Source organism: Chelon labrosus (assembly GCF_963514085.1).
Source record: "Chelon labrosus genome assembly, chromosome: 11".
NCBI lineage: Eukaryota > Metazoa > Chordata > Actinopteri > Mugiliformes > Mugilidae > Chelon > Chelon labrosus.
Genome location: NC_140344.1, coordinates 26,187,817 through 26,207,796, shown reverse-complemented (window position 1 = coordinate 26,207,796; position 19,980 = coordinate 26,187,817). Strand labels below are relative to the sequence as shown.

Genomic DNA, 19,980 nt, shown 5'->3' with positions numbered 1-19,980 from the left:
AATCAACAGTAATCTGTCTACCAGGGCCGCAGACCATCTGTGGTGCAATCCTAGCAACCAGAAATATTGTCAAAACTAAATGTGTGGACCCGGTTTGGAAAAGGCATCCGTCCGACCGCGCGACGCCGCTCTGCGCCATTCCAGCCTCTGTGTGACATTTGACACGTTTGAATCAAGAAGAGAGGAGAGCGAATGATGTTTGTGTTGATCTCTGTTGAACCCGGCTGCCCCTGGCGTCCGCAGCATTCCACAAGCCACCGGACGGATCTTCGCTGGTCAATAAGCGGTAGTCAAACGGGCCCCAGACAGACCTGGAAACCTCAGGACGTGATTGGTCGAAGCAGAGCAGCGGTAGGATTGGTCGGGAGAGGCAAGGGGGCTTTAGTCAGGCTATCGGCATCCAAACGGCTACTACGCTTTCTCCTATGTCGTCAGAGATCGCTGAGCCAATCGCACAGATGTCATTGTTTGTGTTTGCAGAGTAAATGGGAAAATCAAAACAGAAATAAAGGAATTTAGAGACGTATGCTTAAACAGAGATATCTCCAATAAATGGAACAATGATGTGACATTCTGCATAGTCAGTTTAGAGCACAATAAATGTTAATGTGGCTGCAGACAAAGGATGGTTTTGTTATTATCTTTACAGTAGCAGCTTTGTTGAAAACATTGACTGTATATAAAGATGGGCGACCCCAGACGTCACCCACGGAATTTATGAAGAGCAGTTTTGAAGCTCAGTTGGGTGTCTCCGACCGTCGCCATCTTGGTAGTGCCTGACTTATACCAAGTCTCAGCTAATGCAAAAATGGTCAAATGGGAGGAGCGTGAGAGTAGCTGAGGAGGACAACTAGCAACTAGCAATGTGGCTACACCTTTAATTCTGCATGACTTTAACTCTCAATATGATTTAAACTCGTGACTTATATAAAAACTCACATATGTGCAGTTGTCATCAGTGGAGAAATTAGCTAAAGAGACCAAAATGCTCTTTTATACCAGGCCGTGAACATGTTTATTATTAACATTTTTGGAGCCAGCCTCAAGTGGTCATTAGAGGAACTGCAGTTTCCTACAATTTTGCGTTAGCTCCCTTTTTGAGCCCTGGACGCTAAAATCGGTCAGACTTTATTCATGAACGTTAACAAAGTCACTGTAAATGAACAGAATATGTAAAATGATTGAACATCCAGGGCATGTGGAATTAAGAATAAAAAACAAACAAACAATAAAAGCTGCTAAGTATTACACAGCAATTGATCACAACTTAATTTTATCTCTATCTTTGGAATCCGTTGATTCCCCCACGAAGACATTGGTCTGTTCTTAAGTTTAAGTGATTGTTGGTGGCAATCAATACTGAGAAACAAAGAAAACAGGGCTGAGTTTCAGGTTTTCAAAATGAACAATGGCTTTGAATACTTGGGAATGTGTTGCTTTTGTTTCCAAAAATGTCCAAATGCCATTTGGAAATACCGCTTTCCTAAAAGAAGGATTGAGCGGTCGTTGAGCTTGACCCGTACTCTATATTAAAAGTCAGTATATTTCATCCACGGCTCCATTTTGTTACAGTACAGGAACAGAAGAAATGTTTAAACTATTCTCTAAACCCCTCATCGGTAGCAGTGAAGGTGTCGAGAAACAACAGCTTATAAAAACCAGATGTTCTAGCTGATTGCATCAATCTGGCTGATGAAGGCAACATATGAACACATAGCTCTCTCAGCAGCATGTAAACAGCCACAATTCCTTGGACGGTCTGTTCAGAGCAGGTTTATATCTGCTGATGGTTTTCGGGAGGAAGATATGCCAATATTTACTTTAGTGAGTTATTTCTGTTTCTGTAAATGGTCCGCAGATAAATTAGTTTTTATGAGTCGTCTCCAGGTGTGTTGCTCATTCTGGCTGACCAGGAACTTTTATAATAACAGCCGTTTGTTGTGTTTCAATAAATTTAATTAAATCGACGTAATAATTAACAATGCCGCACAGCACTGATGGGTCCTCTTAGGTGTTCGCTTAATCTTGAATGTAAGCGATGTTCAGTTGTGCCTGGGTGATCAGAATTAGGGCTGAGGTTTACTCGATCACAACTGGTTCCTTCAGTGAAAACAATACTGGAAACCTTATTATAACCTCAAGAGTTTAATTTAGTATATACTGACCTAAATATAGCACATAGTATTAATGAATGGATTTCAAGGGACAGTCATGGGCAGACCTTGACACTATTAACACCCAGCTTCTTTTCAATTGCCATTTTAAGTAATGTAAATCATTTTATTTTACACTGTGATAACCCTGTCTGTTGGTTTTTGACTGTCACTGTGTTTTTGTTAAAAATCTATAAAAATCCAAGTTTAAAACTTGTTAATGCTGGCTGAGGCTCAGGCCTTAAAATATTTTCCGCGTAAAAAAAACCCAACCTGATTCATCATTCCAAAATGAGAAGCCGTGTTCGTCTTAAATCGGATTAGCATGAGGTCACACCACAAGCCTGAGTCCACATCATCTGTCACTGATGCATACGATTACTCAGCGACATGTCCCAACACGTTCTTTCTGCAGCCGTCAGACGCTTCGGGCTGAATCCACAAACTAACTGCAATCCACTTGCCACAGAAACACCACACGTCCTCATCTCCTCCTGCTGCTGCTGCTTTCATCCCCGAATCTTATAAATGTTGGCACTTCTCCAGCTATTTCTATTTATCCACAAAATCTTCTTCTTTTTCTCTGCTTTCATCTACCTTTAATGTACTTGCTCGTGAATCTACTGCATCTCTACCTGCTCTAAAAATATCTAGACCCCGAATGAAAACAGTGACTCAGCGCTAATAATCAACTCCTTTCCAGTGTTTACCGTGTTGATGAGAATCCTCCCTAATCTGTGTGACATACAGGCTAAACTCAAAACACTGTCACTGCTTGACTGTAACCTGAGCCAATGAGGTCAGAGGGTTGGACCCGAAAGTAATTAGAAAAATTCAGGGTCATGGTTTTGGACATCGCCTTTAGAGCCGATTCATTGTACTCCACAAATTGTCCTGTGTGCAACCAAAATTGAACAAAAGCAGAGAGCCGACGCGGGACGTTTTTCTTCCCAGTCCGACGAGGCACGGGTCCGCGGTGACTGCTAAGTGGCTGAAAACTCTGGCTTGAGCCCAGCCGGCTAACGTTATTGCCGGATGCCGTCGTGATGAAGTACTAGCCATACGCTTTGCTCATGTTCAGCAACCTTGGGAATCCTTATTTCACCCCATTTTGCTGATTGCTCCAACCGTAGACTCTGTTTAGTCTACTGTCCTTTTATCAATTAATTCTGATGTGCATGTGTTCACTGTAACATCCTTGAATGTATTTGAGGATCGTTGTATCTATGAACTGTTACTCACCAGGCAGTCTGTTCATGTTGACGCCCTGGGCGGACAAGCCGATGCCCATGTACCTGCACACCAAAAGAGAAGAAAAATGACATTCATAGTTACTTTTGTACATCATGACTTTGCAAGTATCACATCTGAACATTCAAATTAGCTTCTTCTGGCTGTTTTTTTTTTCTCCTTATCTGGTTAGCTTTGAAAAATATTCAGATAGGCCCATACTCTGATGAGTGGAAGGCAGGTAACTTTGAACATGCGGTCTTTGATCTCCTTTCATATCCCAACTGTGTGGACCAGTCACTACTGAATGAACTGCCTCCAAGGGAGAGTCCCAACATCAAAAGTGCAGTGGGTGTGGAAGCTCAGGGGTCAGCCATGCTACCTTGTCACAAGAGGATCAATGTCACGTATGCGAGCATGTGAAAGGATGTCAAAAAGGTAATTTTGGCACAATTGCCAAAGCCAGAAATATTGTTGGTTGAACGCGTTTGGCACCGCTTCAATAGTTTTTGGCACATGCTGAGGTCATCACTTATATTCCCAGCAATAAGTATCTGGTCTGAGCAGGATGGCCCTATGACATGAGTGACACAGAGGTCACATTAGTCAAGGTCGAGGACTGAAAGATTGAGGAAGTGAAACAAGCTGCAAGTTACAAAGTGAAACACAAATAGCCTATATCTGGTATTTTCATAGTTTATTCAGTTTGCTGTGATGAAACAATATAGACATGGTGTGGTAATGCAGCACTTTCAACTTAACTCTAACAAAAACTTAAATTTGAACCTGATGCTGGCACCAAATGAAAGGTTAATAGACAACAGTCCACCCTGATGGGGACATGAATGTCTGCATCAGTTTGTTTGTAATCCATCCAATGATTGTTGATTGTTGGCGCTACAGGAAGAGACGCAGGACCACAGAAGTTTTGGACAAATCAACCGATGGACTGACTAGAACTATGCCACTACCATAACAGCTAAAAACAGTATTCTCAGACAACGCCTGACGATCACGATCTTCTCTCTGCTCCAAATTAGGAGATAGAAGGGGATGCTGATGTTAGAGGTCTGACTCACTTTTACTCAAAGGAAGCAACCACTGTGGCCTATGAAAACATTCTCGCAACACAAGCAACTGCACTTTTTTCCCCTCTTCCCTCTTCATTTTTTTCCGTACTGTTGTTGATAATACACACATAGAGAGCATAGGTTATTAAGACTTTAATACTCATGCGTGGACTTGAACCAGTGGTTCGTGTCCAACAGCAGGACTCTTGCACATTTGCGAGATCATGTGATAATCCATCTTGGCAGACCTCAAGCCAAGGTCCACCACAGTGGTCCAGACCAATCAGTGAACTACCGCAACTACAGGCATGTTTCAGATGTAATGATACAGTGATGACAGCAACAAGCAATCCAATTGTTTGAAGTAAACCAGTGACAGATGGTAATGGACACATGGCTCCCCCAATCAACAGTAAAGACTTCAGTCAAACCGTCTCCATGCACGAATTCTCATTCTTTATCATACGGTTTCAAATTCACATAAATATTTGTTCCTGTAAGTTTTCATTATTTGCTACCACCACATTGAGGCCCCTTTCCTTTTTCATATATATAACAAACACTGTGGGCATACAGAGGCTTTAACACGGTGCTCAGAACATGGTCAAATAACACAAATGTCAATAAATCATTGCTGCTTATGTTAGCAAGCTCAGACTGTTGACTAGCTTCCTCTCAGCCAAGACGCTTTATAGCTTATGTCAGTGCACAAAGAGTGTGTACAGATTGTTATTATGTATTATTGTAGTGGAATGACTCAGGCAGTGTTTCCTGATATATGACTTCTATCTGCCCCGTAAGAATGACAGGAACCAAGTAATGTGATCCGCTGCATTTCATCTCTTGTTGAAAATTTAAATACAAATACAGTACACTGATACTATCTATCTGGAACTGGGGAACGTTAACGGTGTTGTGTTTTGGAAAATTAGGCCTTTATGGAGGAGGACCGAGGCAAGTTTCAGCTCCGGTCAGAGCATAAGAGCAAAGAATTATGAAATCTAAACACATGCAAAGTCACATGCATTAATCCGAGCAGATGCTTTAGTTGATGTGCAGTAACAAGTCAGAGGTTAATGTGGCTTTTCGCCAGACTGCGATAAAAATTTAGATCTTTACAAAACTCCTTTATTATCAGGACTGCACTGAAGGAATCTGTTAAATTCACCTTGACAGCTACTTCAGGAACAGTTCACAGTGTGCCCTATTCTGGTTGCCATAGTTGAGCAAACCATGCCTGGATTGGTGTAATCATGGGGGAAAACACTTGGTTAGTATTGAGTGTTTATCCGTTTCCTGCTTGCCAACAAACCCCTTCAAGCAACCGTACGATAAAAGCAACATAAACAGATATAGCAGTAACTAAAAAGACAGGCTTTGGGCAGCAGTACCTTTAGACTCAATAGTAAAATAATAAAATAATTAGTAAGTAAATATAAAAGCGGCTTGCCCCAGTTCTCATGATCTATGAGTTGTAATTTCACTAATTCCACTGACACAGCATATAAAAATTAGTTTTTAAACATCTGCCACTCCTGATGCAACTTCCTTGGTTGTGACAGTGGAAGATTTAGGGCATAAGACACATTTGAAGGTACGACTGTATTTGGCCGTGAACTTGGACCAGTGACAAGATTGCCGTTTTATGCAGACTCAGGCCAAGAGAATTATTGCTGAGGCGAGTTAACAAACACACAAGCCGCTGCAGTGACCTTACTGACCTTACCTGAAACACAGCAACCAAAAATGAGAACAGAACATCAAGACGCATTACTCAGGAAAATACAATCGCAGACGTTCGGGCCTAAATAGACTTTATTTGTATTAGTGCAGACAGTTTCTAAAAATAAACTACCCGACTCTACATTAACTGCTGCAGTGTCGCATGGCATGAAAGTGTGCACTGAATATAGACCTACTGATAACCATACAGTCTAGTTGTTCTTCATGGAAATACTTTGATTAGCATGTTAGCATGCTGATATTATGATTGACAGTTCATATGTTAATGTTTATCCATTTTATTTTTTATTTTTTTTACAGGTAATATTGGTAATATTTAGCATTTTTCATTACTTTAGCAGGTCAACATTTATTTTATTAAAGCTAACATTTAGGATTTTAACATCCCAGTCTTTAGAATTATGACCTTTGTTTCATTATGGCTAACATTTGGCGTGCTAACATTCCAGTCTTTAGAATTATGACATTTGTTTTACTATGGCTAAAACTTAGCATGTTAACATCCCACTAATGTTTAGCATGTGGACATTTTTAGTAAAGCTAACATTTGGGTTTTAACATCCCCATGTTTAGCACATTGGCATTTCTTCATTCTTGCAAACATTTAGCATGTTAGCACCTAAAGTTAAGAATGTTAAAGTTATTTTATCAGTGCTACAGTCTAGTTAACCATACAGTCTAGTTGTTCTTCATGGAAATACTTTGATTAGCGTGTTAGCATGCTGATATTTTGATTGACATTTCATATGTTAATGTTTATCTATTTTTTTTTTTTTACAGGTAATATTGGTACTATTTAGCATTTTTCATTAGTTTAGCAGGTCAACATTTATTTTATTAAAGCTAACATTTAGGATTTAACATCCCAGTCTTTAGAATTATGACCTTCGTTTCATTATGGCTAACATTTAGCGTGCTAACATTCCAGTCTTTAGAATTATGACATTTGTTTTACTATGGCTAACACTTAGCATGTTAACATCCCACTAATGTTTAGCATGTGGACATTTTTAGTAAAGCTAACATTTATATTTTAACATCCCCATGTTTAGCACATTGGCATTTCTTCATTCTTGCAAACATTTAGCATGTTAGCAGCTAAAGTTAAGAATCTTAAAGTTATTTTTATCAGTGCTCTCACATTTAGCATTCACATCTAATCTTTGGCAATTTTTCATTTTAGCTAACATTTAGCAAGTTAACCTTTGAACAACCCGAACATTTACAGTATATTGAACCGATGTTGGTATACTAGTGTGCCACGCCAACATTAATCTCAAAGCACAGCCGAGGCGGTCGTGAAATTCGTATGACAGGCACAAAAGCTTTAACAGAGTTGTACTTGCTTACCCGTCTCGACCTTTGCTGACAATCTTAACTTCAAAGTAATAGATCCCACAGGCAGCAGGGATTGGGTGCGTGGCTCGCACTGATGCTGCATCCTTGTGATTCTTGCCATGGCCTGCAGAAAGACAAACACAAAGTGTACGTGAATAATATGGTAATATAACACTAATGGTGATCACTGTACTTCCTTAAATAAAAAACAGTAGTCAGTCAAAAGCTGACGATGGCCAGGAGGTGGTCAGCACGGCTATGGGGGCATGGAAGTGCTCCTCTTGGCTCGAAAAGACCAACAAGTTAAACTTAATTCAGTTTACAGAGAATCTTATTACACCAAGGGCAAACAGGAATACTTAAATACTACTAATATACCAAAACATGGCCAATTATAAATTTTTATCAGAGGGAAGTGGCAACGTGGCCTGCCTCAAGAACCAATCTGCTCCAAATAGAATTACTGTTAACCCCAACTGCCCGAGTTGTCTAATGATGCCACAGATGTTTCTTACGAGACCAACTAAGTATTTAGGACTTTAAACAGGGTAGTATGAAAGTTTTTTTTTTTTTTCTTTGGGGAGAAAAATAACAACTCATGCTTAGGTGAAGCAATGTCAAAATGTTAAAATAAAAGCTCCCGGAGAACCAGCTCCTCTGATTCTCTAAAGTTTATACATATTTGTTTTGCTACGGCAGCATTTTTATTAATTCCAAAAGCTTTACGGGCTGGAAATGAAACCCATTTAAAATAAGTCTGACTTACAATCACATGAAAAAAATTAATACATCCCATAGAAATTGTAGGTTTCTTTTAAGTCAAACTAATGACCCATAAAATTGACATTCAAATAAACAAAAACACATCCATCACATTGAAATCAGATGTTCTGGATTCCAGGCAATGATTAGAAGCTCTTGAGGGAATGGCAGGTCTTATTTAAACCTCTGACGTCTAGTTTCAGCTGGTCTGTGGTGTGGTCAAGTTAAGATCTAAAGAGCAGTATAAAGCCTTCAGAAAAGGGGTTGTGGACTGTCTACGAGTCTGGCAAGAGGTTTAAATACAAATAAAGTCTCAAAAGTCATCTACATGTGGCGTTGTTTTCAAATGACTCTGCAAATTCAGCCCAAGAGCAGATAGTCTGGTGAAAAAAAAGGAAGCACCGAAGAACCTCAAATCACATTTTATCACAGGATCTACAGGAAACTCTGCAGCTGTTGGCATCAAAGTGCATGAGTCTGCGTTCACCTGCATGGGAGGAGCCCATGAACATCTGAGAAAAACTAAAGTTGCTCACTCAACATATCGTAGACGAGGCCGTTACGAATCTTGAGCTCTGACGGCCTATCAGCGATTGAGAGGTTAAGCCACAACAACAACAGTAGACATGTAAGAGAAGAACCGCTCGCCAACTGTAACACGTGGTGGTTGGAAATGTTATGGTTTGGGGTTGTTTGGCTGCAAGAGACCAGCAGCTTGCAGTTACTGATTCAACCACGAATTCTGCATAATATCAAAGAGCGCTTGAATATGATGTGAGGCCATCTGCACACAACAATGATGATTAACAGGAATTTTCGTGGATCAGACTTTAATCCCATTGAGCCCTCAAACATCTTGCAGCTGAAGGAACTTTGCGTTGAAGAATAAGCAAAAAGACTGGTGGACAATTATGAAAAGAGCCAAGAAAAAGTTGTTTCTGCTCCAAGTTGCAAACCTAGCTCCTGAAGACGAGGGTATACTTCCCCTTTTCCCTAGAAAAAGTAAGTAAGGAAAAAGTCTAAGAACTGTTTCAAAGAGGATCAAAAAATGGGCTGATCTTATTTTTTCCCACATGACTGACAACAAATATCTATCCTGAGTTTGATAAGAAAACTGACTCAATTGTCCGTCATGTGACAATGTTATCTCAGGGCCGCGATCGACTGTAATTTAATACATTTTTATGTTTTTATCCACACTTTCCCCAAGGCTGTGTTTAAACAAGTTCCTCTCTGTCATTTTCTAGGACACCTTATCAATTCACTTATCAGACGGTCACATCTAACCCTGACTCCATGTATTTGAACCTACAGAGCCATAAAAATCTAGAGACGAGTCAGGCACAGATTACACTGAAACAGGCCTGTTTTCTCCCAGTGCTCCATACTTTCCAAAATGAGATTAAGGCATTGATTTCTTTGCGCGTAAATATAACTCTCCTCCACGTATATATTCTTTGGTAAAGACGTAAACAGCAGGGTCACAGGGCTCATGTATTGTGTCTGCACCAATTACATTCAAGCACAGCAGTCATTACTGTCCGTCATCCTATATTCAGATGGCCGCTTATGCAATCCCTCGGGTCATGAGAGAGAGAGAGAGAGAGAGAGAGAGCGAGACAGAGGCTACCGTGTTCAGTAGCGTGTTGTATAACCACAATCTAGCCTCTACCGTAAGCATGTGCATCTCTTTTTTTGTTACATGCAATCACACCATTCACTGAGATCACCTGTCGTGATACATAACAAGTCACTGCGAGGTCTTTGAGTGAGTGTGTGTGTGTGTGTGTGTATGTATGAAATGTAGATAGGCTGTAACCTTAAACGAAGCAGCTGGCTGTCAGCAGACACCTTGAGGCTGTTGCTGCTTTTTTTTTTTTTTTTTTTTTGTGTGTGTGTCCGATAGAGACATGAGTGTGGTAGACTCAGCCACTAACATACAGCTGACTGGGAACATACAGGACATACAGGATCAATTAAATATCCTGCTAACTGAAACTTGGGTTAGTGTTCTGCTCTATAATTAACCTTAACACACTGCGATTTAAAAACAATCAAACATTTATGCCAGCCGTGACACTATGTGTACATTCAGAACACCCAGCACGTTTTGCTAGTTCACCAGTTGTTGTCCATTAGCTAATTAGCCAATTCTGCAAAACACGCGCAGTGCATTAAGTTGTACTACGCTGGTTAAATCAAACTTTCTCTACAAGAATCTGTGATTTCCGGGGTGGAGCCACGAACCAAGATGGCAGCTTGAGGTGGAAGTTCCAGACAACTTTGCACTAAACAACTTTCAAACCCAAAATTAAGAACGCCAACTAAACTTTGAACATGTCAAAAACGGCTGCGGTCAAAGATTGTGATATTTTCAACCGAAAAACGCGGTCCTCAAACGCCCCAGAACCAACACTGCATCGACGGGAGAAGAGAAGTCAGCTGCTAGCAACGTGGCGAACTTGACGGCGGCGCTGTCTGAACTAAAGTCACTCCACGCCGAGTTCGGAGGTTTTGGATCCAAGCTGGACGGCATAGACGGCCAGCTCCATCGCTACTTTGGAAACTAACATGGCCGAAGTGAAGCGAAATGTTCCTTCCAATACCACACGAAATGGAAGAGGCTGAAAATCGTTTAGCAGCAGCGGAGGAGCCATGAAAAAAATCACCTCCTTGGAGTCGAAAACTTTGGCGTAATCCAATTTATTTACAAATTTTGGACATTTTTTGCTCATACCAATTTATTTTACTAGATTTTTTACTTTTATTTATTTATTTAACTATCTTTACCCATTTTTCTTTTTCACTTGTGGTTCTCAAGAGTTTTTCATGTGCAACTGAGCTACTGTGACCAAGCAACTCCCCTTGTGGATGAATAAAGTCTGTCTAAAACAATTTAAAACCATTTAGGGCTGCAGTGACACTACACGCTAGCGTGTAACGCCGCAATGTTCATTACAAAATCTCTATTTATATCCATATACTCGCGATCCCAGAACAAAATGTCGAAGGCTTCACGTTGCACATTTTAGTAGCACACCATTTGTTGTCCATTAGCTATAGCATGCTAGCATTATTGAGCCAATTTTACTAAACATGCGCAACGTGTAAAGTCATACTATATTGTTTTAATCAAACTTTTTCCACAAGAATCTATGACTTCTTTGCTCACACTCTTTAGGTCAATCGACCGGCCAACACGTGGAGCTCCTACTGAGAGCAAATTTTGCCCAGAGACAGTTACAATGAAATGTGTTTTGGCCATATCCTGAAGGTATGGAGACACCAAACAACTACCAGCAACGAAGGCAAGGAGTTGCACTTGAACACACCACAAAAACACAACAGCTAACGACCAGCTGGTACAAACTTCTGCATCTGCGTGAAAGGAAATAACTCTTCAGATCAGCAGGGGGCAGTAGTCTGTGTTTGTCATTCAAAAGGGAAAACCAGAAGGGCTACTGTTAGCTAGGAGAAGGCCATAAAGAGCTAGAAACAACATGCTGAATCGGTTCCAAAGGTAACAACAGGGGTCCAACTAGTGACAACTGTGTGGCACACATTGCAAAAACTAAGGCTGACAATGCAAAATGTCCTTCTATCAGCTCTAAGGGTTGTCTATTTTTGTTTGCAGCTCAGAGTCTTTTCTTATTGACAGGATGCAACAATTCAGTTCCTTAACTTTTACAGTAAGAATCAGAGCCAATTAGGGACTTTTGAATATTTTAAATATTTTGAAAACAAATTTGAACAAATAAAAAGTTAGTATTTGTTTTCTCTGCCGTACATACGTAACAAACTGCAGCTCCAAAACGAGCCTTGATAAATTTTGTGTAGTGCTACACTATGTACAGACACTGACTGATTTTCAATGAATTATTAATATATAAAATATATGCTAGCCTGTTAATATCATAGGGAAATAAACAGCCTTGGAAACAGCTTAAGAAACCAGACTATGTTAACATCCAATTCTGACTTTTCTGCGTGATGTAAATGTTTATTAGCTCGTCCAGCATGCCTGTACGTGTGTGTGTGTTTGTGTGTGATTGTCTGATCCAGTGCCTTCTATTTTTAGCTCCTCCTCATGAAAGCGACTCCTTAGTGGGCTAACAGGTCTCTTTACAACTGCATAGATGGGTAGGTGAAATGGCTACTACTTTTAACCACACCACCACCACCACCACCGCTCTAAATGACGAGCCTAAATTAGATTTAAAATTCTGCATTCATTCGCTTGTGTACCACCAAAGTAACTCAGCCATTAAAGATCCTTTATATTGCCAGATGTTAAACTGAGGGGGAAAAAAAGTCATAAAGCTGTTTAAACCCTATTAGCTACTACATATAAATAAAACGCCATCAAGATATTCTGACAGTTTATCACATGTCAGCTGTTGTTTGTCGTTTTTGTCTCTCAAGCAGAGGTCAAGGATTGAAGGTTAACGTTCTGTTCTCCTCAACGCACAGTTGCAGAGCAGAGTTGCAGAGTTGCGAAGCCTTAATTGCTCACTAGAATATCAGTGAGCCCAACCCCTGGTTCTATCTTTGACCAGTAGCAGAATCCATCAGCTCAATACCAGCGAGCACATCAAAGGCCACAGTGGCACGTCATCCAACAGCAGCAAAACAGTGAGCAGAACTACATCACCATCATGAGGGACGGTATACAAAACTTATGGTTTGACAGAGGGAGGCAATGCCTTTCAAATTAAACTATTTTGAACATTTTTCAGCCCGGCATCTGACAAGTTCTTGTCCAGACAGCTGGAGATATTGATAAAGTATGAGCAAATCCCCAGATCTCTTTGCTTTAAGAGCCGCGAAACACCAAGCAGATGGACCGCCGTTTTCTGGCGTCGGGGTGTTGGTGCGTCGGCAGCTTTTCAGCCAGTTCAGCATAAGTTGAATTGGTGGCAAAACGAGTCAGTGAAAGAGATCAATCTGAATAGGCTGTTCGGTTTAAAGAACCAGGGCACCAGAAGAAAAACACGAAAATAAGCTAAATGTCAAAGTTCAAAGGACACACGGAAGCTTCATTTTACAATTCTGTCTCGCCTGAACACACAGATATTTTCACAACACCACGATCATCTAGAATGAATGAACTGTAGACCAACTGATCACAGAAGAGATCAGGTTGCTTCTGGTTGATTTGACGCATACAGACTACCTGTTGGTATGGAGAGTTACTCACATAAACACAGAATATTCAGATCTAAAAGCAAACAAAAAAAAAAGTGAAAGCAAGGCTCTGGGCGTTTGGCGACACAGTTCAAAGCTACATATTGCCTGCTTGCATGTTCACAGAAACACTAGGTAGTAAAAAAGCTTTGTGGTTTCTTGTGTGGCCTCGCTTAGCACCAAAACATGTCATCTAAAAGTCATGTAGGAGTAGAGGTAAACACTGCCCCCACATTATTTCTCTCTCTCTAACCGTTATTAGAAGTAGGAAAATGTTAAAAGAACTGGGTATTTCTGACAACATCATACACATCATACAAAATCTCCTATTTGGTGAGAATAACTACAGATCTGTCACGAGACCGATGGCGAAATCACGAGCAATTACACAAAGAAATAAAAAAAATCTAATATCAACGGTGCAAATTCAATAAAAGATTGCCACATCTTTCAAAAGAAATTTGAAAGATGTGGCTTCAAGGCTAAGCAGCAACCTTTGCATAATGTGTGAACACTTCCATGTCTGAAAAGCCAGACATGCTCCTGTTCTCATCCCTTCTGCCAACGCCGCCCGATTGCGACACAAAATGAAGGTCACAAGTCATATTTTAACCCCGTCACTTGAAAAGTCTATGTGGACTTTTAAAAACAGGAAGAATGCCACACAAGAGCCTAAACTGAACCACGGTGCAACATGCGTACAGGAAATACAGAATTTTAATAACATTTAAATATGTTTTAGTTTTGGTGAAACCGGAGCTTTGTTGCTTTCATCTCACCATCTGTGTCCTGGTTCATCTGGTCAAATCATACGCTGACGCTCACCAAACACATCACTCCCATACAATACTGTATTTGACTGTAGGCAGACGCGCTGAACACACAATCTCCATCAAGCCAACTGTACACCATCCTTCAACTCTGAAAGTAACAGGTGGCTGATTTACATACAGATGATGAATCATTTAGCCGTTTTTGTGAGCAAAGGAGACATGGCATGGTGGCAATTACACATTTCTTTTCACTTTAGACCTCCTCTGAAGCACATTCAAACTGCTCCTGGTTGACATTTCCATCACTTGTTAGTTTTATTGCACCTTGTCGGGATGGGACGAGTCACACGTTTCTTTCTTGGTTAATAGACTCAAATTATACCAGATCTGTGTGGCACTTTCACTCCGGTGCGAACCATAAAGGGGGCCCGGCCTCATGACTGGGAGCTACTGGGCTTAGCGGTCGTGCTAAAAGACACTGTGGCAAAGCCTGGGGATCAAACCGCCAACTATACAGCTGCACAACACGCACAAACTCCTGAGCAACAACTGCACACCGTGTCAGACATACATCGGAGTTTAGATGCGTCAGGTTAATCCCAGAATAGCTCTGCCCAACTTAAATCTGATGTTGCGTTTGGAAATTTCCCCAAACTTTTTGATGGAACTCATAACCCAATTTTCTGCCCCCCAGCAGCATCGACAAAAAAAGGACATTAAACAATGAAACATGTAACGAACGATAAATAGCAGCCTATAGTGTGCAATATTCTCATGTGTAATATGACAGCCTCTTAGATCCATCATTCATCACCTTCTTTAATATAATAAACCTCCACTGACATTGCAAAGATACCTGCCTTAGGATAAACAGTAGCTACTCACTGTCAGCCATATTGATTATTCACCTTTGGCGCTTGGGAATTTCTAACATTCAAGCCCGAACTAAATGCAGCATTAGCAGACTTGTAATCTGCGCCAATAACAGAAACATGGCCTGGATCTGGACGTGTGTGGATTTTAAAACTGAACTACCAGAACGCTGTTGAAAACTTTGAAAGAATCGGTCTTCAAGGGGACTCAAACGTATGGATTTAGACAGGAGGTGGAGGTTAAAAGTGAGTTGCTAATGCCATAAATATCTGCTGATGGCTGATGCAATTAAAACAACAGTTACTGACGGTTAAATACAGTGATTTATAATGGTTTAGTCAGAACAAGCCTATAGAAATAACTGCAGCTCCAGTAGCCTCGCTGCACAAAAATGCAATGCAACCACAAGAAACCTTAGAAAAAGCTTACCAAGCTGTAACTCGAGGGAACACATAGCTAAGAAACTTCTTGACTGTCCGTTAAAGTAGCACTGTGTTGAACGGCCTTGGAGTGGTGTCCAAGGTGTCCTGAAAGGGCAGCTCTAGGGGCCACCGGGGCGGCTACTCTGAGCAATTAGGTCCTTGTGTAACGGGACCAAAACCTTTGTCTTCATACTTGGCACTCTGTCAAATTTTCTCAGTGGATGGAAGTCGGCAGAGGTTGTGCTTTGTCATCGATTCTGTTTGCGTTTTCCCAAGGACAGAATTTAAAGGCACAGCCAAGGATTGGAGGATGTCCAGTCCTCTGACGGCGCGTCAAGATTTTTGCAGATGACGTAGCTCAGCTAACACTGCCGGGCTGCGACCTACATCACCTCAGGGAAGTTCAAAAGTCCAACATTCGCTCCCGACTGTTTATTCACAGTTTTTGCTCCGGTTTGGTGCAGCTTCACAATTTCTGGCTCTTCGGCTGATAAAGGTTGCATCATGTTTACCAACTAGGGGCTAACTTCCTCAGCTGTTTGGCAGAGGGCACCGCCAGTTTCTGGCAGGTTTACTAGAGGTGTGGGGGTCGAGCAAAGTACGTTAAAGGACGCCAAAATGTACATCGTACTGTTTACACTCACACAGCTGCATGGGTCAGTGTGACATAAATGTTATCTGCTGCTAGTGTTAGGCAACAGTGCTCTGTGTTGGGAATATACAGCAGCAGAACAGAAACCCAGCAGATAAAATCCTCAATCCTACAGGCCTTTCAGACTTTAAATTCATAAACACAGCTCGACAAAATGGGCTGTAAATAAATTATAAATAGTTAGCAATATTATATTATATGGAAAGTTAGCTAACTAATAACAGACCGGACCATGAAACGACACCATCACATCTGCTCTGTTATTATCTGCATTGATGGTGAAGAGCTGTATAGCACATGGAGCTCACTTATAGTAATATTAGTTATTAATTAGAAAATAGGCCAGCACACACTGTAAATCCACACTGTCTCATTTCTAGTGGTTTTTGTACAAATTAAACATAAACACAAGATAAAACACGATAGTTAGTGAGCTTCAATTCACCGAACTAGCCGTTCTCCTGTTTCTGGTATCCGTGCTAACCAGCACCGGCAGTGGCCTCATATTTATATATATATTTGGCAAATTATATATATTTACATTTACCTCATATTTAAGTCCCAAAATGCTGTAGTATTTGTTTCACTGGAGCCCTTTCAGACAATTTAAACTACATGATTCAGCCACTAACACATCACTAAGAAATTCCAGGTGACAAAGAAATTATCCACTGTGCAATATGTGCTAAAATACAAATAAATACATCCATGCCATTATTATTAATAGATTTACAGCATGTTTTATCACACGCGATAACATAAATCAACATTTTTATTTCATGTTTATCCAATTAGGCTCCTAAACAGCTTAGGTCACCTTGGAACATGCAGCTACATTAGTTAGATTTATATTAATACTTCTTAAAGGGTGTGCTTCAGATTTTTTATCCTCAATATGTATGAAGCCGTATCTCTCTTGCAGCTGTATCAATTTTATTATTTATTAGTGAACAATTAAATCATCTTTGAGTCTAAATAAAGCAGAGAAATGCTTTATGGACCACGGAAATGTCATATTATTAAAAATAACATCACTACTCACTTCCTGTATTCATAGGCGCTATGTCATTGTGGTTTCTTTTAGTGTTTGTTTATGTGTCCATCCTGTTGCCAAGACTTGGGTAGATTAATCTGAGCACATCAGGTCTAGGTAGGCTCTGCGTGGCCTTGAACTGAGAAAATTGGCACACTGGTCAAAATAGCATCCAATCCGCAAGGGTGAGGAAACGGAGCAGGAGCTGGAACAACCAGGAGGAGAAAATATCCTACACACTCCAGAATAGACCTATTTATATGTCACCCCTTAACAATTGTGCAGCGTCACTTAATCTGTGCACTTTTCACAGACACAAAGACTCAATGTCCTACATTACCTAGACATGAAATGACATGAATTATCTGTGGCCATACATCACTTTGTGTCGATGTCACAGCTGTGACGAGCGCGTGGGTAATTCTAGACACAATGCACTCATCGTAAAAACACGGATTACAATGGAAGGTCAGCTGAAACAGCCTCGGCCACAACTGCACGATATCACAGCTAACTGAAATCAACATTATGTGCATTTACATATAAAACCGACTGCACGCTTGTGTCCGCTTCGTTCCCTGGCAGGGACCTGATCAATTACGCATTAAGTGATCTGTGGCTTCTATCTGGCAATCAGCCCAAAGCGTCTCGGTTCAAACAAATAACAGGCCTTCCCTGTTATTTACAATCTGTGTGACAACATATTCGCCAGACTTCAAAATGGGTTACACAAGCCTGCCTGCATCCTCTCATCCTCTGCACAGATGTAAACAGCCAGCAGGGCCCAAAGTGGCCTCGCAGTGCGTTCACAGTGATTATTCACAGCCTGACATCCAGGACTAGCTCTCCTGCTACTGAAGGGAAAATATCAGAGCAGAGAAAGGATTGGACAGGTCCCCACATTGATGTCACCTTGTTTTGATTTAAGATATGGAAATGTCCTAAACGTCCTATTGACAGCTTTTAGCAATCCAAACAATGGTCGGACTCGGCCGTCTAGCTAATGTTATTGTTCGAATGCCAGAGGTTGTCGATACCACAGATTTATCACAAGATTGGTACATTTGGCCTAATGTGCTGCGCAGAGGCCTCCTCTCTCCCACGGCAGCTGCTGCCTGCTGGAGACTGGACCTGAGGCTGTTGTTATCCCCGGGACACAGTCACATCTGAATGGACCGGTTGCTTCCAGGCTGGAAAAAAACAATATTTCTGGAAAACACTTCGAGAAAACACAGCCCCTGAAATCACGCGAGATAACAACAAACAATGCCCATTTTATTTCATCCTATTTTCCTGCTGGTTGTTGTTTTTAATAAATAAATAAACAACTGCAGCATTAGCATTATAGTCAGTACTGCATTGTAAAAGGTTAACAACAACTTTGGCTCGTATCCATCTTGCAGCCTGCTTCCCCTAGTGTTTTCAGTGCCACAAGAAACAGCTAGCCTAGCTAACGTTAGCTAGTTAGCCACAAGGCTAACAACTGTATTTGCTTAAGAGATAGCAGTGTGTTAGCAAGCTCCTGTTTGTCAAATACCACTAGTTAGCTCATCGACAGAACCTATGGCTGTGCGTCGTCAATGCCGCCAGTGTCCCAACCTTCCAGCACAAACTACACAAAGACGCACAGCCGCTTTACTGAAACCGAATAACGCCATAATCGGTAAATAAACAAAGGGAGTCGCGTTGTTGAAGGTGAATTTTCAATGTGGTGGTAACGAGACCAACTGTCAGGGTTAGCGAGTTCGCTGTCAACCCATTTGGACATTCCTCTCCTCATTCGTGAAACAAAGCAAGGTTATAGGACAGGAGAAGCAGATCAGACTAGATTTACCAGGACTGCACACACACACACACACACACACAGTCAACATAATCGCATAGTGTGTGCGTGTGTGTGTGTGTCTCTCTCTGTGTGCGAGTGAAAGAGACCCCCCCTCCCTTCCCTCCGCAGCAACGCAGTGACAGATTTGAGCTGAGACCCTCGGCTGTTATGACTACACGTTAAGACCCATCGTGGATGAGCCAGGTCTCTAACCTTTGTAATGGACCCTCAGGTTGTTCTGTGACAGGCCAATGTAGCTGTATTTATCCTTGGGGCTCCAAGATCGGGGTAAAGGGGTCTCTTCCTCGTTTACAGCCGGGTAGAGCCGCTTCAGCCGCTCGTTCAGCTCGTGCTCCTGGTAGTTGAAAGCAGGATCCCCTAACGGCAGGCTTCCCGCTCCGAGCTCTGCCATTTTCTTTTTTTGGCCCGTGTTTCGTGTCTTATTGTTCGTTTCTTTCTATCCAAAGCCCCGTGTCAGTCCGCTGGAGCTGTGGGCTGAGAGTGAGAGGGACTGAGGGGAGAAAATAGCAGCGGTGTGACATCCCCGGATAAGCAGCAGAATGTACTGTAGGCAGGAACGGTGCCGTGTGGGTACTGTAGTTCCGCTGTACACTCGCTTTTATGCTAATGCCGCTAGAAATGACTACACAGCTCCACTACAGTTACACTCGTTTAGGGCTTTTCGTTGCGAGTGGTTGCTAGGAAATGTAGTTTTAAACGTAAACCGTTTTTTCAAAGAATAATATATAATTTTATTTTTGACCGTAGCTAGCAATAATACATTTGCTAGTGGCATGGAAATTAATTGACTGAATAAATAAAATGTATTATTTCCAGAACTAAAATAAAGTGTTTGTAAAATGCGCCTGTTCGTAAATACACATTTTAATTTCTATCACCATATAAAATATCGTACTTCTCA

At 41.2% G+C, this 19,980-nt stretch overlaps 1 protein-coding gene across 2 annotated transcripts in view; it reads right to left on the bottom strand.

Annotated features, from left to right (window-relative positions):
• The window catches only part of ranbp10 (RAN binding protein 10), a 40,473-nt gene extending 20,675 nt beyond the window's left edge, over positions 1-19,798 (bottom strand). For both annotated transcript variants that reach the window (XM_084554932.1, XM_084554933.1), the window contains exons 1-3: positions 19,272-19,798; positions 7,547-7,658; positions 3,396-3,448 (exon numbers count right to left, since the gene is read on the bottom strand). In XM_084554932.1, the coding sequence (XP_084411058.1) occupies positions 3,396-3,448; positions 7,547-7,658; positions 19,272-19,470 (364 nt within the window). In that variant the 5' untranslated portion in view covers positions 19,471-19,798. The remainder of the gene's footprint in view (positions 1-3,395; positions 3,449-7,546; positions 7,659-19,271) is intronic.
• Positions 19,799-19,980: the final 182 nt, after the last annotated feature.